At 47.0% G+C, this 25,804-nt stretch overlaps 3 protein-coding genes across 4 annotated transcripts in view; 2 read left to right on the plus strand and 1 right to left on the minus strand.

The window, feature by feature from the left end:
- Positions 1–13,388, plus strand: part of ALAS2 (5'-aminolevulinate synthase 2) — a 34,936-nt gene extending 21,548 nt beyond the window's left edge. For both annotated transcript variants that reach the window (XM_083158777.1, XM_083158776.1), the window contains exons 7-11: positions 884–1,063; positions 5,357–5,521; positions 7,823–8,091; positions 10,177–10,339; positions 11,694–13,388. In XM_083158777.1, the coding sequence (XP_083014903.1) occupies positions 884–1,063; positions 5,357–5,521; positions 7,823–8,091; positions 10,177–10,339; positions 11,694–11,857 (941 nt within the window). In that variant the 3' untranslated portion in view covers positions 11,858–13,388. The remainder of the gene's footprint in view (positions 1–883; positions 1,064–5,356; positions 5,522–7,822; positions 8,092–10,176; positions 10,340–11,693) is intronic.
- A 700-nt stretch (positions 13,389–14,088) lies between these two features.
- On the minus strand, positions 14,089–23,415 carry APEX2 (apurinic/apyrimidinic endodeoxyribonuclease 2). Its single transcript, XM_083158778.1, has 7 exons — positions 23,247–23,415; positions 22,400–22,515; positions 21,446–21,529; positions 18,692–18,872; positions 18,240–18,386; positions 18,089–18,158; positions 14,089–16,042 (listed from the first exon to the last, which is right to left on the minus strand). The coding sequence occupies exons 1-7, from the start codon at positions 23,273–23,275 to the stop codon at positions 15,089–15,091; spliced, it is 1,581 nt and encodes a 526-aa protein (XP_083014904.1). The 5' UTR covers positions 23,276–23,415; the 3' UTR covers positions 14,089–15,088.
- Positions 23,416–25,420: 2,005 nt separating this feature from the next.
- PFKFB1 (6-phosphofructo-2-kinase/fructose-2,6-biphosphatase 1) overlaps positions 25,421–25,804 on the plus strand; it is a 50,953-nt gene continuing 50,569 nt past the window's right edge. The window contains exon 1 of the mRNA XM_083158781.1: positions 25,421–25,604. Coding sequence (XP_083014907.1) covers positions 25,559–25,604 — 46 coding nt within the window. The 5' untranslated portion in view covers positions 25,421–25,558. The remainder of the gene's footprint in view (positions 25,605–25,804) is intronic.

A 25,804-nucleotide genomic window follows, 5' to 3' on the forward strand; every position in this document is an offset into this window, starting at 1 on the left:
AAATTGTGCCGACAGGTGGTATTTCATGCCCTACCATCCACTACGGCGTGGTGGGAGAATAAAATAGTGCCCAAAGCATGGTGAGGGGACGCGGTAGAATTAGGGCGGTATTCAATGCCACCGGCGAGAGTGTGTCTCCGGTGAGGGTGGCTTGGTTTTTTTGGTGAGGATCACCAAAAACAAGCCATCCCTGCCGTTTACCTCCAATGACGGCCACATTCCAGGGGACTCCATGCCGTCCCCGGAATGGAGAGGTTCGCCGCTAATGCAGCGAGCCCCCTGCATATACCCAACAGCCCTACCGTTTTGACGGCCACACTCGCCGTTTCCACTTCACTGTAAAAACCCAGTGAGGTGGAAACTGCGAGTGCAGGGGGGTCATTTGAATACTGACCAGCGAGCTATCGATACTGCTTGCCAAAGAGCATTGAATATACCCCTTAGACTATGTTGACATTCGGGACAAAAAAATTGTGAAAAACTCATGTCGACATTTTGACTGTTCCCATTGTCGACGACCTAATGCTTGTGTCAACCTAAATTGGGTCACCCCAATGACCCATACCCAATCAGTTGTCACCTGTGGCGGTTTTTACCAGGGCTGCAGCCCAAAGGTAAAATCTGTCACTGTAGTGTAGCCAGATGCAGTCTGTCAGACTGCACTGGCTTCACTGTGACATCCTATTGGAAGTCCGAACTGCCAGTCACCCAATGCAGTCCTATTGGGAGGTGTTCCCTCTCTCCGGAAACACCTCTCTACGGGCTGCCGAGCGAAAGCCCCTAAAATCTGGGTATTGCGCATGCCTATATAGATAGCCCAATGTGCTGAAAATCACTGGTATTACAGAAACACACACACATGATGACATTTCATTATTTCCAGGCTGCGAGATTTACTCCGATGCAGGAAATCACGCTTCTATGATCCAGGGCATCCGAAACAGCGGAGTCCCAAAATACGTCTTCCGCCATAACGACCCAGATCATCTTGAAGAACTGCTGCGTAGATCAGACCCTAAGACACCCAAGATTGTTGCATTTGAGACCGTCCACTCTATGGATGGTGAGTATTTAGTCCAAGATGGTGGAATTAGGATATTTGATTGTTTGACGTTCACGGTTCCTTGGGGGAGACAGACACATCACCCACCTGTATACTGTCAGCTCCCCAAGTTCCAACCCCAAAGTATTCAAAGGGGATTATTCTGGTTGATACGTTCAGATGCGAAGTTTGCATCCTTGCGAGTCAACCAGAACCCGCCCTGCAAATGGTCTTACACCAGGCCACCAGTCGCACGGCGCATACGTTCGCATGGCATCCAAATGGATGATTTACATATACATCCATTCGCATGCCAGTGGGAACCTCTCATCTATCGATGGTCGCCGACCACATGAATATCTAAAGTGATTGTCAGGTCACTTTTATATGTGCGTACGTTCTCACTGAAATGGGCGGGTAGCTGACATCCGGTGATGTTAGCTGCCCGCCCCAGGGGCCCACATCACCGGGCGATTACCATGGGAATGCCCATGAAATGCTGGGTGTTCCCATAGGCGAGTACTCCTGGCCGCTGCACCACCCCGCAAGGTCTGCACATGCACAGAAATGTGTCTGCGCATGCATCGCCCCCGTACGAACGCATATGCACTAAAGATCGGACCTGAATAAGGTCCTAAATGTGATCGACTCATCCGGCTATATACCTACTGCATCCGGCTATATACCTACTGCAACCGGCTATATACCTACTGCATCCGGCTATATACCTACTGCATCCGGCTATATACCTACTGCAACCGGCTATATACCTACTGCATCCGGCTATATACCTACTGCATCCGGCTATATACCTACTGCATCCGGCTATATACCTACTGCAACCGGCTATATACCTACTGCATCCGGCTATATACCTACTGCAACCGGCTATATACCTACTGCATCCGGCTATATACCTACTGCATCCGGCTTTATACCTACTGCATCCGGCTATATACCTACTGCATCCGGCTATATACCTACTGCAACCGGCTATATACCTACTGCATCCGGCTATATACCTACTGCAACCGGCTATATACCTACTGCATCCGGCTATATACCTACTGCATCCGGCTATATACCTACTGCAACCGGCTATATACCTACTGCATCCGGCTATATACCTACTGCATCCGGCTATATACCTACTGCAACCGGCTATATACCTACTGCATCCGGCTATATACCTACTGCATCCGGCTATATACCTACTGCAACCGGCTATATACCTACTGCAACCGGCTATATACCTACTGCAACCGGCTATATACCTACTGCATCCGGCTATATACCTACTGCATCCGGCTATATACCTACTGCATCCGGCTATATACCTACTGCATCCGGCTATATACCTACTGCAACCGGCTATATACCTACTGCATCCGGCTATATACCTACTGCATCCGGCTATATACCTACTGCAACCGGCTATATACCTACTGCAACCGGCTATATACCTACTGCATCCGGCTATATACCTACTGCATCCGGCTATATACCTACTGCATCCGGCTATATACCTACTGCATCCGGCTATATACCTACTGCATCCGGCTATATACCTACTGCATCCGGCTATATACCTACTGCATCCGGCTATATACCTACTGCAACCGGCTATATACCTACTGCAACCGGCTATATACCTACTGCATCCGGCTATATACCTACTGCATCCGGCTATATACCTACTGCATCCGGCTATATACCTACTGCAACCGGCTATATACCTACTGCAACCGGCTATATACCTACTGCATCCGGCTATATACCTACTGCAACCGGCTATATACCTACTGCATCCGGCTATATACCTACTGCATCCGGCTATATACCTACTGCAACCGGCTATATACCTACTGCAACCGGCTATATACCTACTGCATCCGGCTATATACCTACTGCATCCGGCTATATACCTACTGCATCCGGCTATATACCTACTGCAACCGGCTATATACCTACTGCATCCGGCTATATACCTACTGCATCCGGCTATATACCTACTGCATCCGGCTATATACCTACTGCAACCGGCTATATACCTACTGCATCCGGCTATATACCTACTGCAACCGGCTATATACCTACTGCATCCGGCTATATACCTACTGCATCCGGCTATATACCTACTGCATCCGGCTATATACCTACTGCAACCGGCTATATACCTACTGCATCCGGCTATATACCTACTGCATCCGGCTATATACCTACTGCTTTCGGCTATTTTACCTACTGCATCCGGCTATATACCTACTGCATCCGGCTATATACCTACTGCAACTGGCTATATACCTACTGCATCCGGCTATATACCTACTGCATCCGGCTATATACCTACTGCATCCGGCTATATACCTACTGCATCCGGCTATATACCTCTACTGCATCCGGCTATATACCTACTGCATCCGGCTATATACCTACTGCATCCGGCTATATACCTCTACTGCATCCGGCTATATACCTACTGCATCCGGCTATATACCTACTGCAACCGGCTATATACCTACTGCATCCGGCTATATACCTACTGCATCCGGCTATATACCTACTGCAACCGGCTATATACCTACTGCATCCGGCTATATACCTACTGCATCCGGCTATATACCTACTGCATCCGGCTATATACCTACTGCATCCGGCTATATACCTACTGCATCCGGCTATATACCTACTGCATCCGGCTATATACCTACTGCAACCGGCTATATACCTACTGCATCCGGCTATATACCTACTGCATCCGGCTATATACCTACTGCATCCGGCTATATACCTACTGCATCCGGCTATATACCTACTGCAACCGGCTATATACCTACTGCATCCGGCTATATACCTACTGCAACCGGCTATATACCTACTGCATCCGGCTATATACCTACTGCATCCGGCAATATACCTACTGCATCCGGCTATATACCTACTGCATCCGGCTATATACCTACTGCATCCGGCAATATACCTACTGCATCCGGCTATATACCTACTGCATCCGGCTATATACCTACTGCATCCGGCTATATACCTACTGCATCCGGCTATATACCTACTGCATCCGGCTATATACCTGCTGCAACCGGCTATATACCTGCTGCAACCGGCTATATACCTGCTGCATCCGGCTATATACCTACTGCAACCGGCTATATACCTACTGCATCCGGCTATATACCTACTGCATCCGGCTATATACCTACTGCAACCGGCTATATACCTACTGCATCCGGCTATATACCTACTGCATCCGGCTATATACCTACTGCATCCGGCTATATACCTACTGCACTGCCTTTACACAGGGTCGGCATTTGCATGCGATTTTTAGTAATGGTAATGTGCGATTTGGGTGCGAAGGGTATATGGTCGCTAGGTCGACACTCTGAAGGACGACATACATTAGGCTTATGCTGACGGGTGTTATTTTATACCCTACTATCCACTAGATGTGCCAAATGCAGCGAGGCACCGTGCCCGAAGCATGGCCAGCTTGAAAAAAAAAAATAATGGAAAAACTCAGGGCAACCTTCCCACGTCAACCTATTTTATGTGTCAACCTTTAGTGGTCGATCTAATGTATGTCAACTTTCATACAGTCGATCCTTTGACCCATACCCAATATCAGAGACCCCGCAGATGGCATCCTGGCTCACAGAACTGTGTGGAGGGTTTCTCTGTAAGATCGCCCCTCCCATTATAACAGCTGCTGGGGATTACAAAGTGTCTGAGCAGCTTCCAGGTCATGTGGTTTGGACACTTTCATTTTTCTATCCCTGGCTTCTTTTATTAACATCCCGGGAGGTAGAATAATGTTCTCGCCAGCAACAGACAGCGACTGTCATTGTGTTGTTTGCATGCTACATGAAAACGTTGCTGGAAAGTGACAAGTAAATAAAGCGAGGTCTCTATTATATACTCCTACATTTATATTGCTGTGCTTGCTAAGGTGTCCATACGCTGGTGAGATGTAGCTCAGCAATTGGTTGTTTGCAATGTGGGCGGAACCTTTATGTGGGACAGGATCGCATACTGTATGATGCATACACTATGCAGTCCTTTTGTATGCAATGTGGCTCATGCAATCCTATTAGGGCTGAACGGGCTGTGACAAATCTCTGTGGCAGCCAGTGAGAGCTGCGATTGAGATGCAAGGTGCACAGGAGCGCGCATCGCAATCGCACCAAAACCACCTGCGATGTGCCAGTTTTCATGAGATCCGTCGCAATCGCATGAAAACTGGCCATATCGCACCAGTGAGTGAGGGCCTTTATACCAACTATATATGATTCATCATTTCAGGAGCCATCTGCCCCCTGGAGGAGATGTGTGACATTGCACACAAATATGGAGCCCTGACATTTGTGGATGAGGTTCATGCTGTTGGGCTGTATGGGGTCCGAGGTGCAGGAATAGGAGAGAGAGATGGGGTCATGGAAAAGATGGACATTATCTCAGGAACACTGGGTGAGTGAAAAACACAATGACCTGATGTCAGCTATGGATGAGCCTTACTTTGGATAAAAGGTTTGGCCTGTTTGTAAAGAAGCTATGGCCTCAAATTAGAGTTACGTTACATGTAAGAGCACTTGTTAGAGGTAAAGATTCTTGAACATATATAAGACTTGCATCCCGTGCTGTGTCTATTCATTCCAGCGCCCTGTGCTGACCCCACCTCCTTTGCATGTGATGTCACTTCTGGCTTGCAGGATGAATAAAGGGGGCTGGGTTCGACAACACCCGGAAACTACAGCGGTCTCTGGAATCCGGGCCGCTGTATGGGCACTATTGCTGGAAACTACAGTGTTCTCTGGAATCCGGGCCGCTGTATGGGCACTATTGCTGGAAACTACAGCGGTCTCCGTAGACCGGGTCGCTGTAGGGGCACTACTGCTGCAAACGACAGTGATCTCCAGAATCCGGGCCGCTGTAGGGGCACGACTGCCACTCTACTGGCTGCAGGGTGCCATTCCATCCATCCTACAAGCCAGAATTGAGGGCAATGGAGTGGGCAACGATGGGCCCACAGAGCTTCTGTACTCAGTGCGGTGCAGTGCTCGCCCACACTACAGCACTGCTTGTTACAATATGTACAGATTACTCTATGTGGTAGGGTTTCCAATATAATCATATAAAGTGGAAGATAAAGGTGTCCCTGCGGTGCAAGAAGTGTGGCAGGAACACGGTATACATAAGGATTCTGTTGGCGGGGAAAGAGCTTGGGTGGCTACTGTATTGTATATAGAGTTGCAGATATCTTACACTTGCCGCCCGTCATGCTTGGAAAGTCTGGGGGGTATTAATGTGACATTAAGCATGCACCTATGACAGGAGCCTTATTTTAGTTAGCCCACATCTTTTAATACATTAGCTGCAAGACGCAAGTTCTGTAACAGATATTGGGGTTGGTAATGACTGACACCTCCATGTTCCAGCAGTCTATACATTATACCTGTGCTTCTAAGACACCACTCCAAATGCATAGTGGGCTGCTATAATGCAGTAGCACCCTAAATTAGGTGTGTAGAATGCTACGTATTCTGTGAAACAGCAACAGTCCCGCAGTCCCTGTATGAAGTGTATAATAACCACAGTCATAAGCGGTTCCACTGCAGCAGATTGGCTGCCTTGTACCGAAGCTCCTGGGTGTGGCAGGTAAGTACAGACGCCTTATCTGACACCACAGTACAGGCTGGGCGGGTCTTCATGAGATAGCACAGGGTCCCCACATCAGCAGTGCACACGGTCTCCAGCTCACAAGGAAATCACTGAGCAAGGGAATGGCTAATGGAAAAACAATTAAAATATAGTTCCTCGTCTAATACAGGGGTTCTCAAACATTGTCGTCAGGACCCCCACACAGTTCATGTTTTTTAGGTCAACCGGCAGATGTACAGGTGCAGTCATTACTCATTGACATATTTTAAAAGATCCACAGGTGGAGCGAATTGTTTAAATTGTGATTCTGTGAGGAGACCTGCAAACCATGCACTGTATGGGCTATTTCACACGCTCCGGCTCCTGCCGGGCGGCGATACCCCGCACGGCCAAGAAGCTGTGCTGCACTCAGGAGTTTAGAATGGTGGGGTTGGCCACAGCCTGGCAGCCGTCCCTTCCAGTAGTGGGATCCGGCTGCAACCAGGCGGCCGGGCCGTCCCGTGTGAATGGACACAATTGTGTCCATTATTAACGACGGTGTGCGGCACGGCTTTTCGTCGTGCAGGGTTTCGCTGCCCAGCAGGAGCCGGAGAGTGTGAAATAGCCCTGTGGGGTGCTGAGAACCTGTGGTCTAATGGAAAGCATTCTCATATCATAATCATAGGTGGGTTTTCAACTCCGGTCCTCAAGTACCTCCTGCAGGACAAGTTTTTAGGATGTCTGTATGTGAAATAATTATCAACCCAGGCAAATATATCAACTCACCTTTACCTGATTAAGGATATCTAAAACACATGACCTGTTCGGGATTCTCAAGGATAGGAGTTGAAACCCTTGTATTACTGCAGGTGTCATAATCTAAAATTATTTAAGCTGTAATGTGTATTGTACTGTGGTGCTCTTTATTTGTACTGTATTTTTGTTATTTATTCAATGTTATGCCAAGTTTTGTCTCCCTGTATTGTTCCTTTGTACGGCGCTGCGAAACACTTGTGGCGCCTTATAAATAAAATTATAATAATAATAATAATTGGCAAACGAGTTCTGAAGACATTTCGGAGCAATTTTTGCTTTTAATTGTATCATTAATAGCATGATGTCTCTCTGCAGGGAAGGCATTCGGCTGCGTCGGCGGCTACGTGGCTAGCACTGCCTCGCTCATTGACACTGTGCGTTCTTACGCGGCTGGGTTCATTTTCACCACCTCCCTTCCTCCGATGCTGCTGGCTGGAGCTTTGGAATCCGTGCGTGTCCTGAAAAGCGAGGAGGGGCAGGCTCTCCGCCGCGCCCATCAGCGCAACGTCAAGCACATGCGGCAACTCTTAATGGATGCTGGGCTGCCTGTCATCAACTGCCCCAGCCACATCATCCCCATACGGGTGAGCAGGCGCCTCTCACGCAACCAAGACAAAAATATTAATGTAACAGCTGAGTTTCCGGGGGAAGTTTTATATTGTTGGACCAGTAGCTCCCACCAACAGTTCTTTGTCATAAACAAGTTACAGGCTGTCCGCTTTGTGTGTACAATGCATTTCATTGGCCACGGTCTCCAATGAGATAAACTCAACAGATTTCAAATCCTCCAATCAGGGAACTGAGTTTGAGTTTAAATATACTCCCTAGTGAGAATATGCAAATAAGCTTCTCCTATACGGAGAATATACTTTTGGGAGTTACTACTACGTACACCATTTATGTGGCAGCCATTGCCAAAATGCATTATGACTGGAATGTATGGCAAATCCCAACAGGGAAAACAAGTTGTAAAGGCAGGACAGGTTACTGGGAGTGTGGGGGCAGTGGCAGGACTGAAAAAGGTGCTCTCTCATAATAACCAACGCATTTTGCCGTGGCTTTATCAAGGTGCCTGTCACACAGTTGTCAGGGGAAAGGGGATCAGGAAGCCAGAGAGCGAGCGGCTGTCACACAGTTGTTAGGGGATCAGGAAGCCAGAGAGCGAGCGGCTGTCACACAGTTGTTAGGGGAAAGGGGATCAGGAAGCCACAGAGCAAGCGGATGTCACAGAGTTGTTAGGGGAAAGGGGATCAGGAATCCAGAGAGTGATCGGCTGTCACACAGTTGTTAGGGGGAAGGGGATCAGGAATCCACAGAGCGAGCGGCTGTCACACAGTTGTTAGGGGAAAGGGGATCAGGAAGCCACAGAACGATCGGATGTGACACAGTTGATAGGGGAAAGGGGATCAGGAAGCCACAGAGCGAGCGGATGTCACACTGTTGTTAGGGGAAAGGGGATCAGGAATCCAGAGAGCGAGCGGCTGTCACACAGTTGTTAGGGGGAAGGGGAGCAGGAAGCCAAAGAGCGAGTGGCTGTCACACAGTTGTCAGAGGATCAGGAAGCCAGAGAGCGAGCGGCTGTCACACAGTTGTTAGGGGATCAGGAAGCCAGAGAGCGAGCGGCTATCACACAGTTGTTAGGGGGAAGGGAATCAGGAAGCCAGAGAGCGAGCGGCTGTCACACAGTTGTTAGGGGAAAGGGGATCAGGAAGCCAGAGAGCGAGCGGCTGTCACACAGTTGTTAGGGGAAAGGGCAAGAGGAATCCAGAGAGCGAACAGCTGTCACACAGTTGTTAAGGGAGAGGATAGCAGGAAGCAAGAGAATGAGCGGCTGTCACACAGTTGTTAGGGGAAAGGAGATCAGGAAGCCAGAGAGCGAGCGGCTGTCACACAGTTGTTAGGGGATCAGGAAGCCAGAGAGAGAGCGGCTGTCACACAGTTGTTAGGGGGAAGGGGATCAGGAAGCCAAAGAGCGAGCGGCTATCACACAGTTGTTAGGGGGAGGGGGATCAGGAAGCCAGAGAGCGAGCGGCTGTCACACAGTTGTTAGGGGGAAGGGGATCAGGAAGCCAAAGAGCGAGCGGCTATCACACAGTTGTTAGGGGAAAGGGGATCAGGAAGCCAGAGAGCGAGTGGCTGTCACACAGTTGTTAGGGGGAAGGGGAGCAGGAAGCCACAGAGCGAGCGGCTATCACACAGTTGTTAGGGGGAGGGGGATCAGGAAGCCAGAGAGCGAGCGGCTGTCACACAGTTGTTAGGGGAAAGGGCAGGAGGAATCCAGAGAGCGAACAGCTGTCATGCAGTTGTTATGGGAGAGGATAGCAGGAAGCAAGAGAGCAGCTGTCACACAGTTGTTAGGGAAAAGTTAGCAATCATGATAAAATCCACCTTACATGTCTTTTTCTTTAGTTGTGCATACAAGGTATTTAGGTTCCTGAATGGCTAAATCCATGAAATGTCATCTATGATTAGTCATTTAGTTGGAGACACACATCTAACTCTGCAACATGGTAGATGATTTTTGTTTATTACCTTCAAAATGTCACAGCCGTGGTATAAATCTCTAGTGCAGGGTGAGGGTATAACTGGCACTGACGCCTCTGATCTCTGGAAGGTGGAGCAGTACCGAACCTATACTAATCCTTACTATTCTACCCCCTCTATTCCAGGTTGGCAATGCTGCACTAAACAACAAAATCTGTGACACCCTCCTCTCTGACTACAACATCTACGTCCAGGCCATCAATTACCCAACCGTTCCCCGTGGGGAAGAGTTGCTGAGGCTGGCTCCGTCCCCCCACCATGCTCCTACCATGATGAACTACTTTGTGGGTAAGAATGGCTTAGATCATGTTGCGGAGCACAAGCAGCATACATATGCTCTGTACAAGCTCATTAAACATACGGGGGAGAGCGATATGATCACGGTACTGCAATCAGATGCAGCCCAGCACCCGTACCTCACACATACACAGTGATCCTTATTCTGGCTGCTACATTCACAGCCTTGCGAGTCCCCCCAGGCGCTGCCCGCCCGCACGGCTGCAAATGGATGTTTAACAAACATCGATTCGCAGCCTATGGGGAAACACCAACATCATTTGATGGTTGCCAACCATTGAATGATATGGAAGGTGCACGCACATCTAAGTGACTCTCGGGTCACTTAGATTTGCGTGCACACTCGACAGGAATGCGTCACCGGGCAATTTGCATGGGATCGTCCAACATTTTCATGGGAACGGCCATGAAACGCTGGGCATTCCCATGGGCGGATCCCCGGGACCGCAGCCCCACGCCCCCCAGTCTTGGGTGGGTGGGTGGATGCATGCGCCTGGCGTACACTCTGTTGTGCTCAGAAATGCGCATGTACACAAAGGAAACATTGGTCCTCTGTGCGTGCGCATGGATGACCGATTGAAGCACCCCCATACAGTTGTAATTCATTTACAATTACACAATGACAGCCACCAGCGCTACCCTCTCCCGTCTAGCTAATAGCAATGCACTGTTGGTTCTGACTAGGGAGGCCAATCCCGGGCCATTTTTTCAATCCCGGGATTCGGGATTCGCCTCCTGGCAAATGACAAAAATGTATTACCTCCAACCATGCGGCGGTGGAGCTGTGCGGCAGCGTGCCAGGGACTCGAGGAGCTGTGCGGCAGCGTGCCAGGGACTCGAGGTGGCGGGTAACTCAATGTCCAGGCAGACGCAGCGGCGTGGGAGGCAGTGTGTGGCTGCGCAGCGTGATGTGATCACTCACATCATGTTGCGCAGCCACACAACCTTGTTGCCAGGCAGCGCAGCGTGATGTTAGCAGTCATGCTGCGCAACCACAGTGTTCCTACGCCGACGTGTCTGTCCGTACTCAGTTACCCATCTCCTTTCCGGCCCAGCGTTCAGTGCTACAAGGGAGAAAGGGATCAAATGCGCATGCCTCCAATCCCGGGATTCAAATCCCGGTCAAAAATGCTTTAAATCCCGGGATCCCGATCCCAGGATAAGCATCCCTAGTTCTGATAGGTGCTCTCTTAGTTGCTTGTATGTCACAAGCAAAATGAATGATATAAAATATGGGTGTAAGTATACTCGGGACATATAAGCATGTTTTCTGGGTTAGAAGCTTGGATTTACGAACACCCCACTGCCTGTATGGTTGCTGACTCTGGTTTTCCACTTATCACAGAGAGCCTGGTGCACACATGGAAGGAAGCCGGGATGCCCTTACAGTCACCATCCGCCGCCGAGTGCAACTTCTGCCACCGCCCGCTGCACTTTGACCTGATGAGCGAGTGGGAGCGTACTTACTTTGGGAACATGGAGCCAAAATACATCACTATGTATGCATAATCCTGCCTAGCGTGCCTTATCACACCCTGATCGATCATTTGCCATATGCCAAGCCTGCTGATCATTCAGGGGCAGATGGTGAAGTGACAAAATGTCCGGTGATAACGCACCAGCCAGTCTGGTCATTTTTTTTTTAACCAAGCTGATTGGCTGCTGCGTTGTCACTAGCTAATCTATCACTTTACCAGGATTGATACATCTGCCCCTCAATTAGATGTGTCCTCTATATCACAGGTTCTCAAAGTCGGTCCTCAGGACCCCACAAAGTGCATGTTTTGGAGGTCTCCACCTGTGGATCTTTTAAAGTGAGTAATGAATACACCTGTGCATCTGCTGGGTGACCTGATAAACGTGAACTGTGAGGGGCCTGAGGGCCGAGTTAGAGAACCACTAATATATATATATATATATATATATATATATATATATATATATATATATATATATATATATATATATATATATATTATAGATTACACACACACACACAATATGGTACTGTGCCCATGCAGGTTGGGTAGCCCGACCACTTCCAGCATGCTCAGGAGTGTGCCATGTTCTCATAACTTTATTCAAAGTCATTTTTCTGCTTACCATAAATCAGATAAAACGATGCTGTGCAGAGATGGCCTCATGCACGTATCCTGTCTGTAGCATAGGGTAGGATTCCCGTGCTGTGCATCTTACTTTGCTTAGAGTGTACTATGGGCCTGATTCAGCTTGGCTCACTAGGCAGCTGCCTAAAGAGCATCTTATCGCCACCCCACCGAATGAATCCCTTTCACAGCTATGCTAGAGGATTTGTTCTCTAACACAGTGGTTCTCAAACTGGGTGCCTTGGGGGACTTGCAGGGGTGCCCTGGGTTGGTGGTCCAGGACCAAGTCCAGTTTTCTATGTCCATTATAATAGTCAAATTGTGGATAAACAGAAGTGAATCCTGTCCATTAGCACATAACTGATCCTAAGGATGAGATATAAACACAATATATTTAACTTAATATTTGTATCTGACTTTCTCAATGAGAAACCTTTACCCCAGGCATGTCCAACGTTGGCCCTCCAGATGTTTTGAAACTACACATCCCAGCATGCTTTGCCATAGTTTTGCTATTAGAGAATGCTAAAACTGTTGCAAAGCATGCTGGGATGTGTAGTTTCAAAACATCTGGAGGGCCAACGTTGGACATGCCTGCTTTACCCGTGTACATTGCTTCAATTTTGATATGTTACCCTGCATTCTGCTACTTTTTCACCTGCATTCTAATAATGCATTCTAGATACTCAGTTGTATATTTACTGAAGTGGAGAGGTTTCCCTAAGCAACCAATCAGATTATATTCCTTGATCTAGCACCTTCTAGAATACCTAGAATCTTAATGGCTGCTTGATTTGCCGCAGCTAAGTCACAAAGTCCATAGGGCAACAAATGGGGCTGTTTGGCGCGGTTTATGTTGCAGATTGATCGTCTGTATCCAAGCTGTAGGTGTGTTGTACCATGAAGAAAACTGACAATAAAGTATTATGCAAGGATTTCCCTGTGTTCTATTACTGTGTGGTAGAGCTCTAGAGATATCATACAAGAGACTGACAGGGAAGAACTGGATCGGAGACCATCGGTCAGCTATACCTGGATGTAAAAGCACTGGAACCCTCGGGTAGAGCCTCCTTTGGAATGCAGTAGGTTGCTTAACCCTTTGAGTGCCAACAACTCTGAGAAAAATATCTGCTAAAAATGCCAGCATCGCTCACATTTGTTATATAAAATGTTGAACAAAATGAATACAAATATTTGCTTGGCAATTATCACACCTAGTGCGTTTTGGGCCTTTTTAACACTATTTTGATGTATTGGGCCGATAAATCACGTGACATTTGTCAAATCGTACATCTAGCCCGGCGGATGCGATACCTTGGCTAGGTGTGTAGGGTACATAAGTTACACAGGGTCAGATGGAGAGTGGTCAAGTGGAGAGAGATAAAGTATGAGCCAATTGACCCCCCTTTTTTTTTTTTTTTTTTACACACCGCCTGAAACATGGCAGTTAGGAGCTGTTTGGTTCTATATGCCTCCACGTAATTGCTCTCCAAGGCATGGGACATCTGCCCCATAGTCCTTGTTGCTACAACAGCTCTTCTGGGAATTTCTTATTTATTCCATCCCTGCTTATTGTATCCTGACAAAAGTAAACTCAAAAGTACAAAAACTCAACTACACATAGCAAAACACAAATTAATTTATATCAAATTTATTGTTTGCAAAAAGTACAAAAAAAAAATATATAAAAAAATGTTTTTGTAAAATATCGCAGCACTTTTATCTGCCCAGTGACAGCTGGGACAAGTAGAAACACAATCTATACCAGGCATGTCCAAACTGGCTCTCCAGCTGTTGTGAAAGTCCCATCATGCCTTGCCACAGTTTTGCTATAAGAGAATGCTAAAACTTTGGCAAGGCATGCTGGGATGTGTAGTTTCAGATCAGCTGGAGGGCCAGAGTTTGGAGATGCCTGATCTATACATATGAAAGGCAGGATGTATGTATAAGTGCTTTAGATTAGAGTATTGGAGAATAAAACACAACCATTACATAGGATAACAGCTCAACAGAATGGTTGGTTCACGATGAAGAAACGTCATTGGCTCAAGCTCATAAATATCAAAACTTAGATGAAACTCCCAGAGGACAGAATACGGTGTTCAGTCTTTCAGCCCCAATTTACAGTTGGCCAATGTTGGTGCTACAATGGGGGCGGAGTCATAAAGAGGGCGGGGTATAATGGAATAATAAGATTGTAATTGGCTTGTTTGCATAGTTACAGCTGCTTGTAAGTATGGGTAGAGGGCATACACCAAGCTGGCACTATACATGAGAACACTATATAGGACTGGGAGCTATAGTAGTGTTCATTCTAGAACACTGCATCTTCCAAAAGCCATGAAGTTCCTCTGCTGTAGTGCTTATAGCACAGTCTGGCCTGTATTTCAGCACATATATGCAGACCAGACCTGTGCTAGAAGCAAGTGAGCAGAGAGTGACACCCCAGACAGGGAACAGCAGCTGCATAGGTTTTGGGTGCTAGATTGAACACTATTATATTTCAGCAATAGCTGGTACACCTTAATTCGCTCACTGCTCACATGGCATTGACCATTTCGCACTGTGGTGTAGGTTATTATTATTATTATTATTATTATTATTATTAAAGGCAGCATTTATTTCCAAAAGGTGATCATCCATCTGTTGCAGCTTTTTTGTTAACCCAGAGGAAGAAGTTACACCGTGCCTGTGGGTTGGAAGAGTGGCCTTCAGGCCGGGCACATACGTAGAACTGACGCCCACAGTTAGGGCCAGCCTTCTTGACTGTCCGCAAAACACACGGTTCGCCATGTCCTTTACAGTTGGGGGGAAGAGGGGGCCCTTTAAACAGCGTCTTCCAGAAAACAGCCTGCTCTTGGTTCCCCTTCTGGGTGCCTGAGGCTAACACCAGCGTGCTATCTTGCTGTGCCATAATCTTTGCATTCTCTGGCGCACACACTGGGTTGCTGGAATTATTTTGTTCCTGTGTTTGGCATGCATTGTGCCCTGCAGGCTTAAAGAATCCCAGCAGACTGCCTTGCCCACTCTTTGTGCCCAGCTTATTCTTCTTACCAGTACTTCCGTTAACCTTATCCGGTGCCCTCTTACGGATGGAAACTGGTTCTGGCCCAATAGTAGAGGCCTGAGAGTTGGGCTCCTTATTGCCTCCGGTTGACTCTGCTAAATCTTTACTCTTTTTCACCAGAAACTGAGACAGCTTCTGCTGCCGACCAGCGAACTCCGGGAGGTATTTAGTACAGAAAGGTGGGCACTTCTCAGCTGCCACGGGGCAACACTTCATAAAGGCTTTGACTGGGCAGTGATCAGATCCTCCTACCTCTGGCATAATTACAGAATCCCAAAATTCTACTTCTACCAGCCTTTTGCTGGCGAGGATATAGTCTATGCGGGTGCCATAGTTGGTTTGGCGGGCTCCGGAAACAGAACACCAACATGTAAAGGCGTCTTTCTGAGTGGGGTGGAAATACCGGAAACTATCATAGAAAAGACCCTCGTTAGGTGGATCTGAAGCCCCTGTTTCAGAGGTCACAGGGTCGCTAAGGAACTGGTTCAACCAATGACGTCCTGGGTTCGCTTCAAATGCTTCCTAAAATGTTCACAAAAGATAAACTTCATTTTTTATTATTTTTTTTTTTTTTTTTTTTTTTTTACATTTGATGGTTGTGCTCTTTGTAAATGAAGAAAGAAACAAAAAAATGGGCTAAGCCCTAGAGACAAAATGGAGCCTGCTCTGCCTCAGCACCAAAACAAAACCTGGCGGGCTGGGTCTTGGGGGCAGGGTATAGGGGACTAGGAGGCCTTTTTGGTGCCTGCCAGCCAAGGCTATACCCACAGTAAAGATTCTCGCTGTGCCCCCTACTGTATGAATAAGAAATGAGTAGTGCCATCTCTTTTGTTCCCCTTCATGTATGCCCCTTTGATATATATTAAGAAGTAAGGAACCTCCCTATAACGAGCTGGAGCAAAAAAAAAAAAAAACCACCACCAAACAAAGGCAAAATGATAATAACAGCACAAGTGACTGCTACTGTGCCTGCTGGTGATGTGTGCTCAACTATGCAGTGCTGGGGGAAAGGGCTTGTACAGATGTGTAATCTAGCCTCAATACGCCATGCAGTGCAAGATGCATAAAGTGAGCCACTCGGTCCCGTGCAGCTCTGCTAATGTTTTTTTTTGACAAAAGTGCATCTTATTCACAACACAATGCGAGCAGGATGTACAAGGGGGTTGTGCTTATTAAGTTGATAGGACACTTGCATACTGCTGTGTAATAATCTGTATTTGGAGCAGAACGTAAAAAAAAGCTGCAGCAGATTCAGTACTGGGGGAATCTGCGACTGGCACCACTGGGGACAGGATATGTGACTGGCACTAAATATGTGCAAGAAAATAATTGCTTAGTATTTAAATTCAGTGCCTGAGTTAGTACACAAACTTTTCATGTTTTGAATGCTTGTTAAATGCACAAATAACATTGGGCCTAATTCTGATTCACTCTTTCTGACAAAATCCTTCTTAGATGGATAAAACCATGTGCACTGCAGGGGGGCAGATGTAAAATGTGCAGAGAGAATTAGATTTGGGTGAGTTATTTTGTTTCTGTGCAAGGAAAATACTGACTGCTTTATTTGTACTGTGCAAAATAGATGTCACTTTGAAGTAAAACCCCACTCAAATCTAATTCTCTCGAAGGAGTGAACCAAAATAAGGCATGTGAGTGTGTGTGTGTGTGTGTGTGTACAACATAAATGCATTTTGTGTTCACACATGGGCCCCGTCCTCAAGATACAGAAAAATCCGCTACTCAACCTGGATTAAAAAAAAATTATATAGCGCTACTAGAGATCTGCAGCGCTCAATGGGGTAGAAAGCTTATAAAAATGAGAAGTGGTGCTGTTGCCCACAGCAACCAATCAGATTTTAGCATTGCTCTATTCAAATTCTAGACAGAAACTGATTGGTTGCCACCACCACTTTTCATAGTGAGTCTCCTCCCATGATCCTTATTGAGACCCACTATCTGACTGCACCAGAGGAGTCTTACACTGTCGCACTGTCTGTGGTTACAAGCAGTGCTATTTTTCAGCAGGAACTGAGGCCCTTATTCTAGTTCACTCTTTCTGACAAAATCCTTCTTAGATGGACAAAACCATGTGCACTGCAGGGGGGCAGATGTAAAATGTGCAGAGAGAAATAGATTTGGGTGAGTCATTTTGTTTCTGTGCAGGGTAAATACTGGCTGCTTTATTTTTACACTGCAATATAGATCTCACTTTGAAGTAAAACCCCACCCAAATCTAATTCTCGCTGCACAAGTAACACCTGCCCCACCTGCAGTGCACATGGTTTTTGTCAGAAAGAGTGAACTAGAATAAGGGCCTCAGTTCCTGCTGGAGCCTGCTGAAAAATAGCACTGATTACAAGGGAGAAGAGTTGTCTTGGTGGACGAGGGAGTAACCATGTTGCCACCACACGGTTCCTCAGTGCAGCTAAATGAGATCATTTGTATTTGGGACAGGGGGATTTAAATAAAAGTTAATTTGTATTTACGGTCCCATTACATATAAGCAGGAAACAATCGCACCTCCAGGCTGATAAGCAATGACAGATATGGAGTAGGTATAGGACTTACCAGATCAGTTGGGTCACAGTGGTCTATAGGTCTGTGTGAGGTGTTCACATCACCCAATATAATTACGTGGCTGAAACATCAGAGCATGGGAACACATTCAGTGTCAGTGGTGCAGGTAAGACATGCATTCCCCTCTAGCCCCAGGACTCACCCGCCCTTCCTCAGGATGCTTTCTGCCCGTATCTGGAGCAAGTCATAAAAACGCAGCTTGTAGACCTTGCGCTCAGGCTTCTCGGGATCCGCACGTGGGCAGTAAACGTTAATCACAGTCAGAGTGTCCTCCTTCCCATCACTTGTGCTGAAACACAGCAGCGACTGCAATATTACAATTAAAAACATGGATTATTGCTCTTGATCACTAAACAGAGTTCTCAATATAGGCAATCACTAGAAAACTAAATGATCAGAATGATTGCTCCTTAATAGACAGAAGCGTACAGGGACATTTCTCTCGTTGTATTGCAGATCACAGGAGAACGCACGGCTGCTCACAAAGCCAGCGAGTGAAATGCTTCGTACAGCCCGTTACCATGGCTGATAACAGCGGGTAAATAAAGTCTGCGAGGTTATCACACAAAGGTAATGGTGCAACAATGGTCCTACAGGATTCTGTGCTGTGTGATCACGGCTCTCCCCTCTTGGTCCAAAGACAGCAGCTCCTCCTCGGAGAACTCCTCGGTGCTTCCATAGCAGCCAATGGCCCCCTTCTGGTTAGACAGCTGTCCTGAGAGCCCCTCCTCTGCTGCCTGCGGAACCGCGCTGCTTTTACAGAACGTGGCAACTCCTACAGAACAGAAACAGACAGGGGTGTTTTTCGGGTCTCACATCAGTTACCAGACACCATGGACTAGATTTACAAGGCTTGGCGGCTTTGACCTCAACATTTAAAAGAGATAATAATGGATCCAACATTGGGCCTGATTCAGAGTTGGTTGCCGTTTTGATAAATATCTCCAAACTACAACTCCCTGCGGCAGGCTGCGCATGGGGTTTCGCACAGGACCGGCAGCTCCCTGGCTGCGAATCCAGGCTGACAGGCCATGTTTCAGCTCATAGTGACTGTGTCTGATGTCATGCGGCCTCTGCGGGCCTTCCCCTGGAGCATCCTGGCATCTCCCGTGCTGCTCCAAAAAAACGCTGCGTCCCACCCCTACAACGCCATGCCACCACCAGGTGTGGGCGCATGCGCAAATGTCCAAAAATTGCGGTCCGCGATTTTTGGTCGATGGCGCTTATCTCTGAATAATGCCCATTGTCAGCATGTTGTGCTTTATATTCTAAGGGGGGAATTTACTAAGATGGGAGTTTTATTTCACATGGATATTGCTATGGAAACCAACCAGATCCTGTCTATTATCATCTAAACCAGGAATGTCCAAACTATGGCCCTCCAGCTGTTGTGAAACTACAATTCCCATCATGCCTTGCCACAGTTTTGCTATAAGGGAATACTAAAACTATGGCAAGGCATGTGTAGTTTCGCAACAGCTGGAGGGCCAGTTTGGACATGCCTGGTCTAAACGGTGCTAAATAAATAAATAAGCAGATTCTGATTGGTTGCCCATAGCCACATCCCATGTGAAATAGGACATCTTAGTAAATATCCCCCTAAAGGTGCCCACACACTAGAAAGATCTGTGATTTCCCTTGAACTCCCCATCTGCCCAACACAAAAGATTTCGTTCAAAAGAGTACATTTTGACAAAAGATTTATCTTAAGATTTTAGAAAAATTATAATAATGGGCTGGGCTATGTAGAAGGTAATGGGCTGGGCTATGTAGAAGGTAATGGGCTGGGCTATGTAGAAGGTAATGGGCTGGGCTATGTAGAAGGTAATGGGCTGGGCTATGTAGAAGGTAATGGGCTGGGCTATGTAGAAGGTAATGGGCTGGGCTATGTAGAAGGTATTGACAGCTCAGTGCACATTCTGCTCTGTCACAATGAACCTGCTTTGTATGATGTCCAAGAACGTCCATTTCTGGAGCTCCCCACAGTGCCACAGATATGCCCCCACAGTGTCACAGATATGCCCCCACAGTGCCACAGATATGCCCCCACAGTCTAAAAATATATGCTCCCACAGTGCCAAACATATGCCCCCACAGTGCCACAGATATACAGATATGCCCCCACAGTGCCAAACATATGCCCCCAGTGCCACAGATATGCCTCCAGTGCCACAGATATGCCCCCACAGTGCCAAACATATGCTCCCACAGTGCCAAACATATGCCCCCACAGTGCCAAACATATGCCCCCACAGTGCCAAACATATGCCCCCACAGTGCCACAGATATACAGATATGCCCAGTGCCACAGATATGCCCCCACAGTGCCACACATGCCCCCACAGTACCACAGATATGCCCCCACAGTGCCACAGATATGCCCCCCCCCAGTGCCACAGATATGCCCTGCTGTGCTCCGTGCTCCTGTGCTCAGTCCCCGCTGTGTCTCCTGCCGGGTCCCGCAACTGCCTTCCCTGCTACCTCTCTTGCCGGGGCACACGCCGCTTCACCTGGCGCTTCTCCTGCTCGGTCCCCACCGGCTCTGGCACGTGTCGGGCTGTCAGCTGCCGGGGGAACACAGCTTCCGGCTTTACATGCCGCGTCCAAGCCACGCCCCCAACACATGACCAGAAATTGGTCAGAAGATTTGCATATCTTCTCTGCAGCAGGGAAGATGAGCCGACGCCGCAGAAGACACGCGGGGACGCGCATCGGAAGGCAAGTATAAAAAATACTGAACGATGTGCACACACAAATCGAACGATTAATTGTCCAAACGAGCAAAAACTATGAAATCGGACGATTAATCGTTCTAGTGTGTGGGCACCTTAAGTGTTTACTCTATATAGTTATATAACTTCATAAATTACTATGTCTTCACTTTTAGGCCAAAATCCATGCAGGAATAGAACTGTTTTTAGGAGAAAAACAAACATTTCATCGGCGCTGTTTCCCCTCATTCAGGTTTGGCGCAAGCTGCAATGCACCAATATCTGGTACTTTGCACACAATCCATTCTGCACATGTATGAACGGGTCCTGCGACAAAGGATGCAGGACAGCATTAAACTGGCAGAGATTAACAGTCTGGTGCCATTTGGGGGGACAGACGGTGACGGACGCATGCTGCGGCTGTTTAGAAGGAGGAAAGAAAGCAGGATCCGCAAGCCGCACATTGCAGAGAATTGATGCTACGTCTACTAGGATGCAGCTTGGGTCACTACTGCAGCAGAAAGAGTCTGCTTGCAACAAAGGTCTCCTGCTGCATCACCATACAGCGCTATCATTGCTGCTTCCTCCGTCCACACCTGAATGATCCCATCTGCAATGTGAATAGGTCACGTCTTACCTGAGTAGCCGCTTCTCACACGGCTGAAGCTGAAGTAAGAGTTATATCCTTCTACTATGGCTGTAGGCTCATCTAGCAGGTCTCCTAAACACAAGCAATGAATGCAGAATGTTACCTTACTCTCTTGCGCTACATGTTATACAGGACATACCCAAAACATACTATATAACAAATACTTCATTCAGGTTTATGCATTTTCTGTAGAAAAAAAAAATGGGGTAGAGAAGAGCCCCCCCCCCCCCCCCCAAAGGAACAGGAAATGGTTGTTAGGTCGACCACTGAGGGTCGACAGGCCAAATGTCATGTTTTGACAGCCCATCCGACCATGATGTGCGGTCCCGTACGCATCGGCTCTCAGTCGGGAGGTCAGATGGGCTGCACATAACATAAATCTTATATGCAGCCCAGAGCCAGCAGGGGGGGGGATGAAGAGCAGCGGGTGGGGGGGCTCACAGAAGCGGTGGGCGGACAGCGGTGTTCTCAGAGAGCTGGGAAGGAGAGCCAGGATATGAGCTGCACAAAAAAAAAAACATCCAAATGAATGGGAGGCCGCTGATTGGCTGAGATCAGAGAATTAGCGGCCTCCCATTCATTTGTAGGTGTATTATTTTTTTCTGCCAAATCGTGTCAGAGCCCTCCTGGGGAGCTGCCGCCCCCCCCCCACCTCTGCCTGTCAATCAAACCGAGGCTTTGGCAAAATTATGATGGTCCCATTCTACAGATGCATAGAATGGGTTGTAAGCATGCAGTTTTGTGAACATCGGGAAATTGCACAACTGATCCCCATGACGATCAGGTGCTTTAATCCACAGCGACCTATCACCAGCTTTCATTGGTCTGTGCTTGCTGAAGAGAATCAGCATAACTCTTGGTACCACGTATAGCACTGACAGACCAGAGAGATAACCTTCCCACATCCCACAGTGTCCGCAGCCCCCCAACGTAGACACCTACTGGTGACTTTAGTCTCCTGCAGGCAGATAATATCAGCATCAAGCGAGTCCAGGGTTTCTTTTAGTCCCAAAAGGGTTGCCCGGATTCCATTAATATTCCAGCTCACAATTTTTATTCTGCCAGAAACAAAATACATATTTATATATATATATATAATAAACACATATTTGCATCAAATATGAACAGCACATATACAGAGCATTCACTACTGTGAAAAGCAAAAAAATACATATAATATGATAAATTACTTAATCAAACAGCTACCCCCTACCTTTAATCTCCATCCCTGATTTTCTCCCCTAATTTATGGCACAGGGAAGAGAATGTCACTAGGTTCATGTGATTGTCTGATGGGATTCAGGAGACAGTCCTGTGCATCAAAACTAGGGATGGCCATTGACTATATAGTTTTGTTTTTTTTCCTCCAAGGTGCTAGGACACGGAGCCCCATTCCTAGGTCCTGATTGGCCCTTGGGACAGTTAGCCAAAGAGACGGGATGACCACTAATGGGAAAAACCAACTTTGGCCACACCCTTTCCCAATGGGCATAGAAAGTAGCTTATTCTATAGCAGCATCATTAATCATAACGGCCATTCCCCATCGAGTAATGCCAAATCGACCCAGCAACCAGCGCATGGAAGATGTGGTTTGTGGAGGCAACATCAATGTCTTTTATGTCCCTAATATTCCCATGTCCTGTCATTATATATTGTCCATTGACAATGTCTGTACTGCAGAAGCCTGCAGCTGTCATCCCAGTGTCCACTGCAGAACAGGGCATGATGATAAGAGCTGTACAACCTGGCGAGTATACAGGACAGGCACAGAATATATATTACACAGACCTAGAGCTCTGCTCCCTGTCCCACGACATGTCGGGACCACCGTGTGACAGCGGAGCGGATCCACCCGGCGACTTTCTACTTCCCGCCTCCCGATTCTCCAGAAACCATGATGGCGTCGGAGGACCTGCGGCGCGGAGAGTTCACGTCACCAGGAGAGCTGTGTTACAACACACGTGTCTGGGCATAACAACACGGGAGGGGCGTTGGTGATTACGTCACGCACAGGCAACGTCAGGATGCCAGCCAGCTACTGTATGTGTTTATACTCCTGAGGCTGTTTATTCTCTATGCTGGGATGTAAACAATCATATTATTAATAAACTGGTTCTTAATGTATTTTTTGTTCATGTGTATTTTTGGTTCATGCCTTTTGTCATACATGGATGTTTTGGAAGCATATTTTCTGTATGGCCAGATAAAGCTTAAAACTTTAATATTTTTATTTAGGTCATCCACAATGGCATGTCCAATCTCCATCATAGGCAGTGAGAATCGGGAGGTCCCCCTCCAACCTATATTATAAACTAGTGCCATGAAACGATGCCTGGTCATTGGCAATCAGTCTTTCGATGTAATGGTAACTGACCATTGCATCAAAAGAATTATATAGAAGATAAAAGTCAAAGGATTTGCTCATGCCCAAAAAAAAGTCCCTTTGTGTGCACGCCCAAACATCTGTGTGCAGCGCACACAGATGGGATGGGAGCGGGACCATCACAACACCATCAAATGCTTATCATTTGATTGCAGCAAAACATCGGATCGCTGTTATCGAATGGTAAAACCACTACCATCAAACAAAAACATTGATGGTTGAAAAACATTACAATGCGATAGAATTATCCCTAGCTTATGTGGAAAGATCAAGCTCAAAACGTTATTAACATTTTTTTATAAAGATAATCCATTATGGTCTGTCCATCATGGGTAATAATTTAACCTAGGGATAGAAATCGGATGCTCACCTCAACTGATGCCTGTGCATCCACCATCAAATCTTTTGATGCAATGATAACTGATCATTGCATAAAAAAGAATGGTACTTATGTATTATCTGGGCTCCCATGTTAAATGCACCCCATTTTTTCATACCCCTACTATCCAATTACGCATGGAGTTGATTTTATATAGTGTGGCGAGCGCAGCGAGCCACCGTGCCCGAAGCGTGGCGAGCGGAGGCGGTCTCATAAGAAAAACGGGAGCCCAGATATTAAGTACCAAAAGAATAACAAAAAAAGAGAAAAATAATTTGATTTGTGAACGCGCAAAAAGTGCACACACTTCATCAGCATTGCCGCACATGCCCAAAACCAGTGTTGAACCGAGAGGGGGGACTAAAGTTTTTGCCTGAACCCACCCACTTTGTGGGCCTGGACAAAAATCACCAGGGCCTATCTCTGAATCCCCCGATCCCCCACCAGGCCAGTACGAGCATGCAATTAACCTACCAGTATTATTTTTTTGGGGATGTGGGAGGAAACTGGAGTACCCGGAAGAAACCCACCCAATCATGGTGAGAATATACAAACTCCACAAAGTTTGGGCCATGGTGGGAATAGAACCCATGACCCCAGTGCTGTGAGGCAGTAATTAAGCCCACCAGTAGACCTTCAAATATTTCTGCTGATGGAAACCTCAACATAATACCCTTATATCATAGCACATGCCCTAGGAAAGTGAAAGAAATGCACACCTGCAGTGTATCACTCCCTGACGAACCAATTTATCTTCTAGTACAGACACTTTCAATTATGCTGCCTCAAATGACTCCGAAGGGTTAATCTGTTCAGGACAAAGCAGTATTCACTCTGTCTAGTGACTGAAGTGAAGCCTGCAGTAAATGGAATTGTTCAAGGTCAGAAACGGTAGTGTACAAGTGTACAGGATGCATTATACACAGAGAACACAGTCCACATACATTACATGCAAAGTCTCACTCTCACTAGGATCCTTCCTTTTAATCCTGCCCATAGTAATGGGTGATATAACCATTCTGCAGCCTATCACAGACCTTCGCTGTCAGGGGTGTCTGCCTGTCTACTCGTTGCAGTACCTGTTTGTCAGGAACCTTTTCTCCCCTAATATGTTTTAAATCAGGACGGTGTCCTGGGATTGGCCCAGTGTCAGCAGCTCACTTGTCAGGGGATTATTGAGTGTAGCAAGAACAGCAGGTGTTTGGGGAATATATTAAGCTGCAGTCAGTTAGACATAAAGGTCAGTGACTGGTTTTATTTCTGTTTGGGGAAGCTGACCTTTCATATGTGTGAGGAGCTGCAGGCAACTTAGGGCCAGGGTCATATGCCCAGGACACAATGGAGGTTAACGGCAGACTTCAGGACGATAGGGCCCGGATCCCAGGTAAGATCTCAGGGCACTGGGAGTATTAAGGGCCTGCACTGACCTGACACACATGTGGTTTTGCCCAGTGCTTATGTTTTGTTTTATTTGTCTTTGTTACATTATTTTTGCTATTATGAAGAACTTTTTTTATTATTATTAATGTATAGTCTGAGTTTTTGGGGATTTATTTTGACTTTATATTTACCTGAATTTTGCAC

This window comes from Crinia signifera, chromosome 9, assembly GCF_055691185.1.
Source record: "Crinia signifera chromosome 9, ASM5569118v1, whole genome shotgun sequence".
Taxonomy (NCBI): domain Eukaryota; kingdom Metazoa; phylum Chordata; class Amphibia; order Anura; family Myobatrachidae; genus Crinia; species Crinia signifera.

Excerpts from the sequence above, each read along its gene's own strand:
- APEX2 (XM_083158778.1), bottom strand. The coding sequence starts at position 23,275 with ATGTCGTGGGACAGGGAGCAGAGCTCTAG. Across the intron at positions 21,530-22,399 it reads GCAGGAGACTAAAGTCACCA|GAGACCTGCTAGATGAGCCT; the intron begins GTAGGTGTCTAC and ends GCTTGTGTTTAG. Across the intron at positions 18,387-18,691 it reads ATCACACAGCACAGAATCCT|CACAAGTGATGGGAAGGAGG; the intron begins GTAGGACCATTG and ends GCTGTGTTTCAG.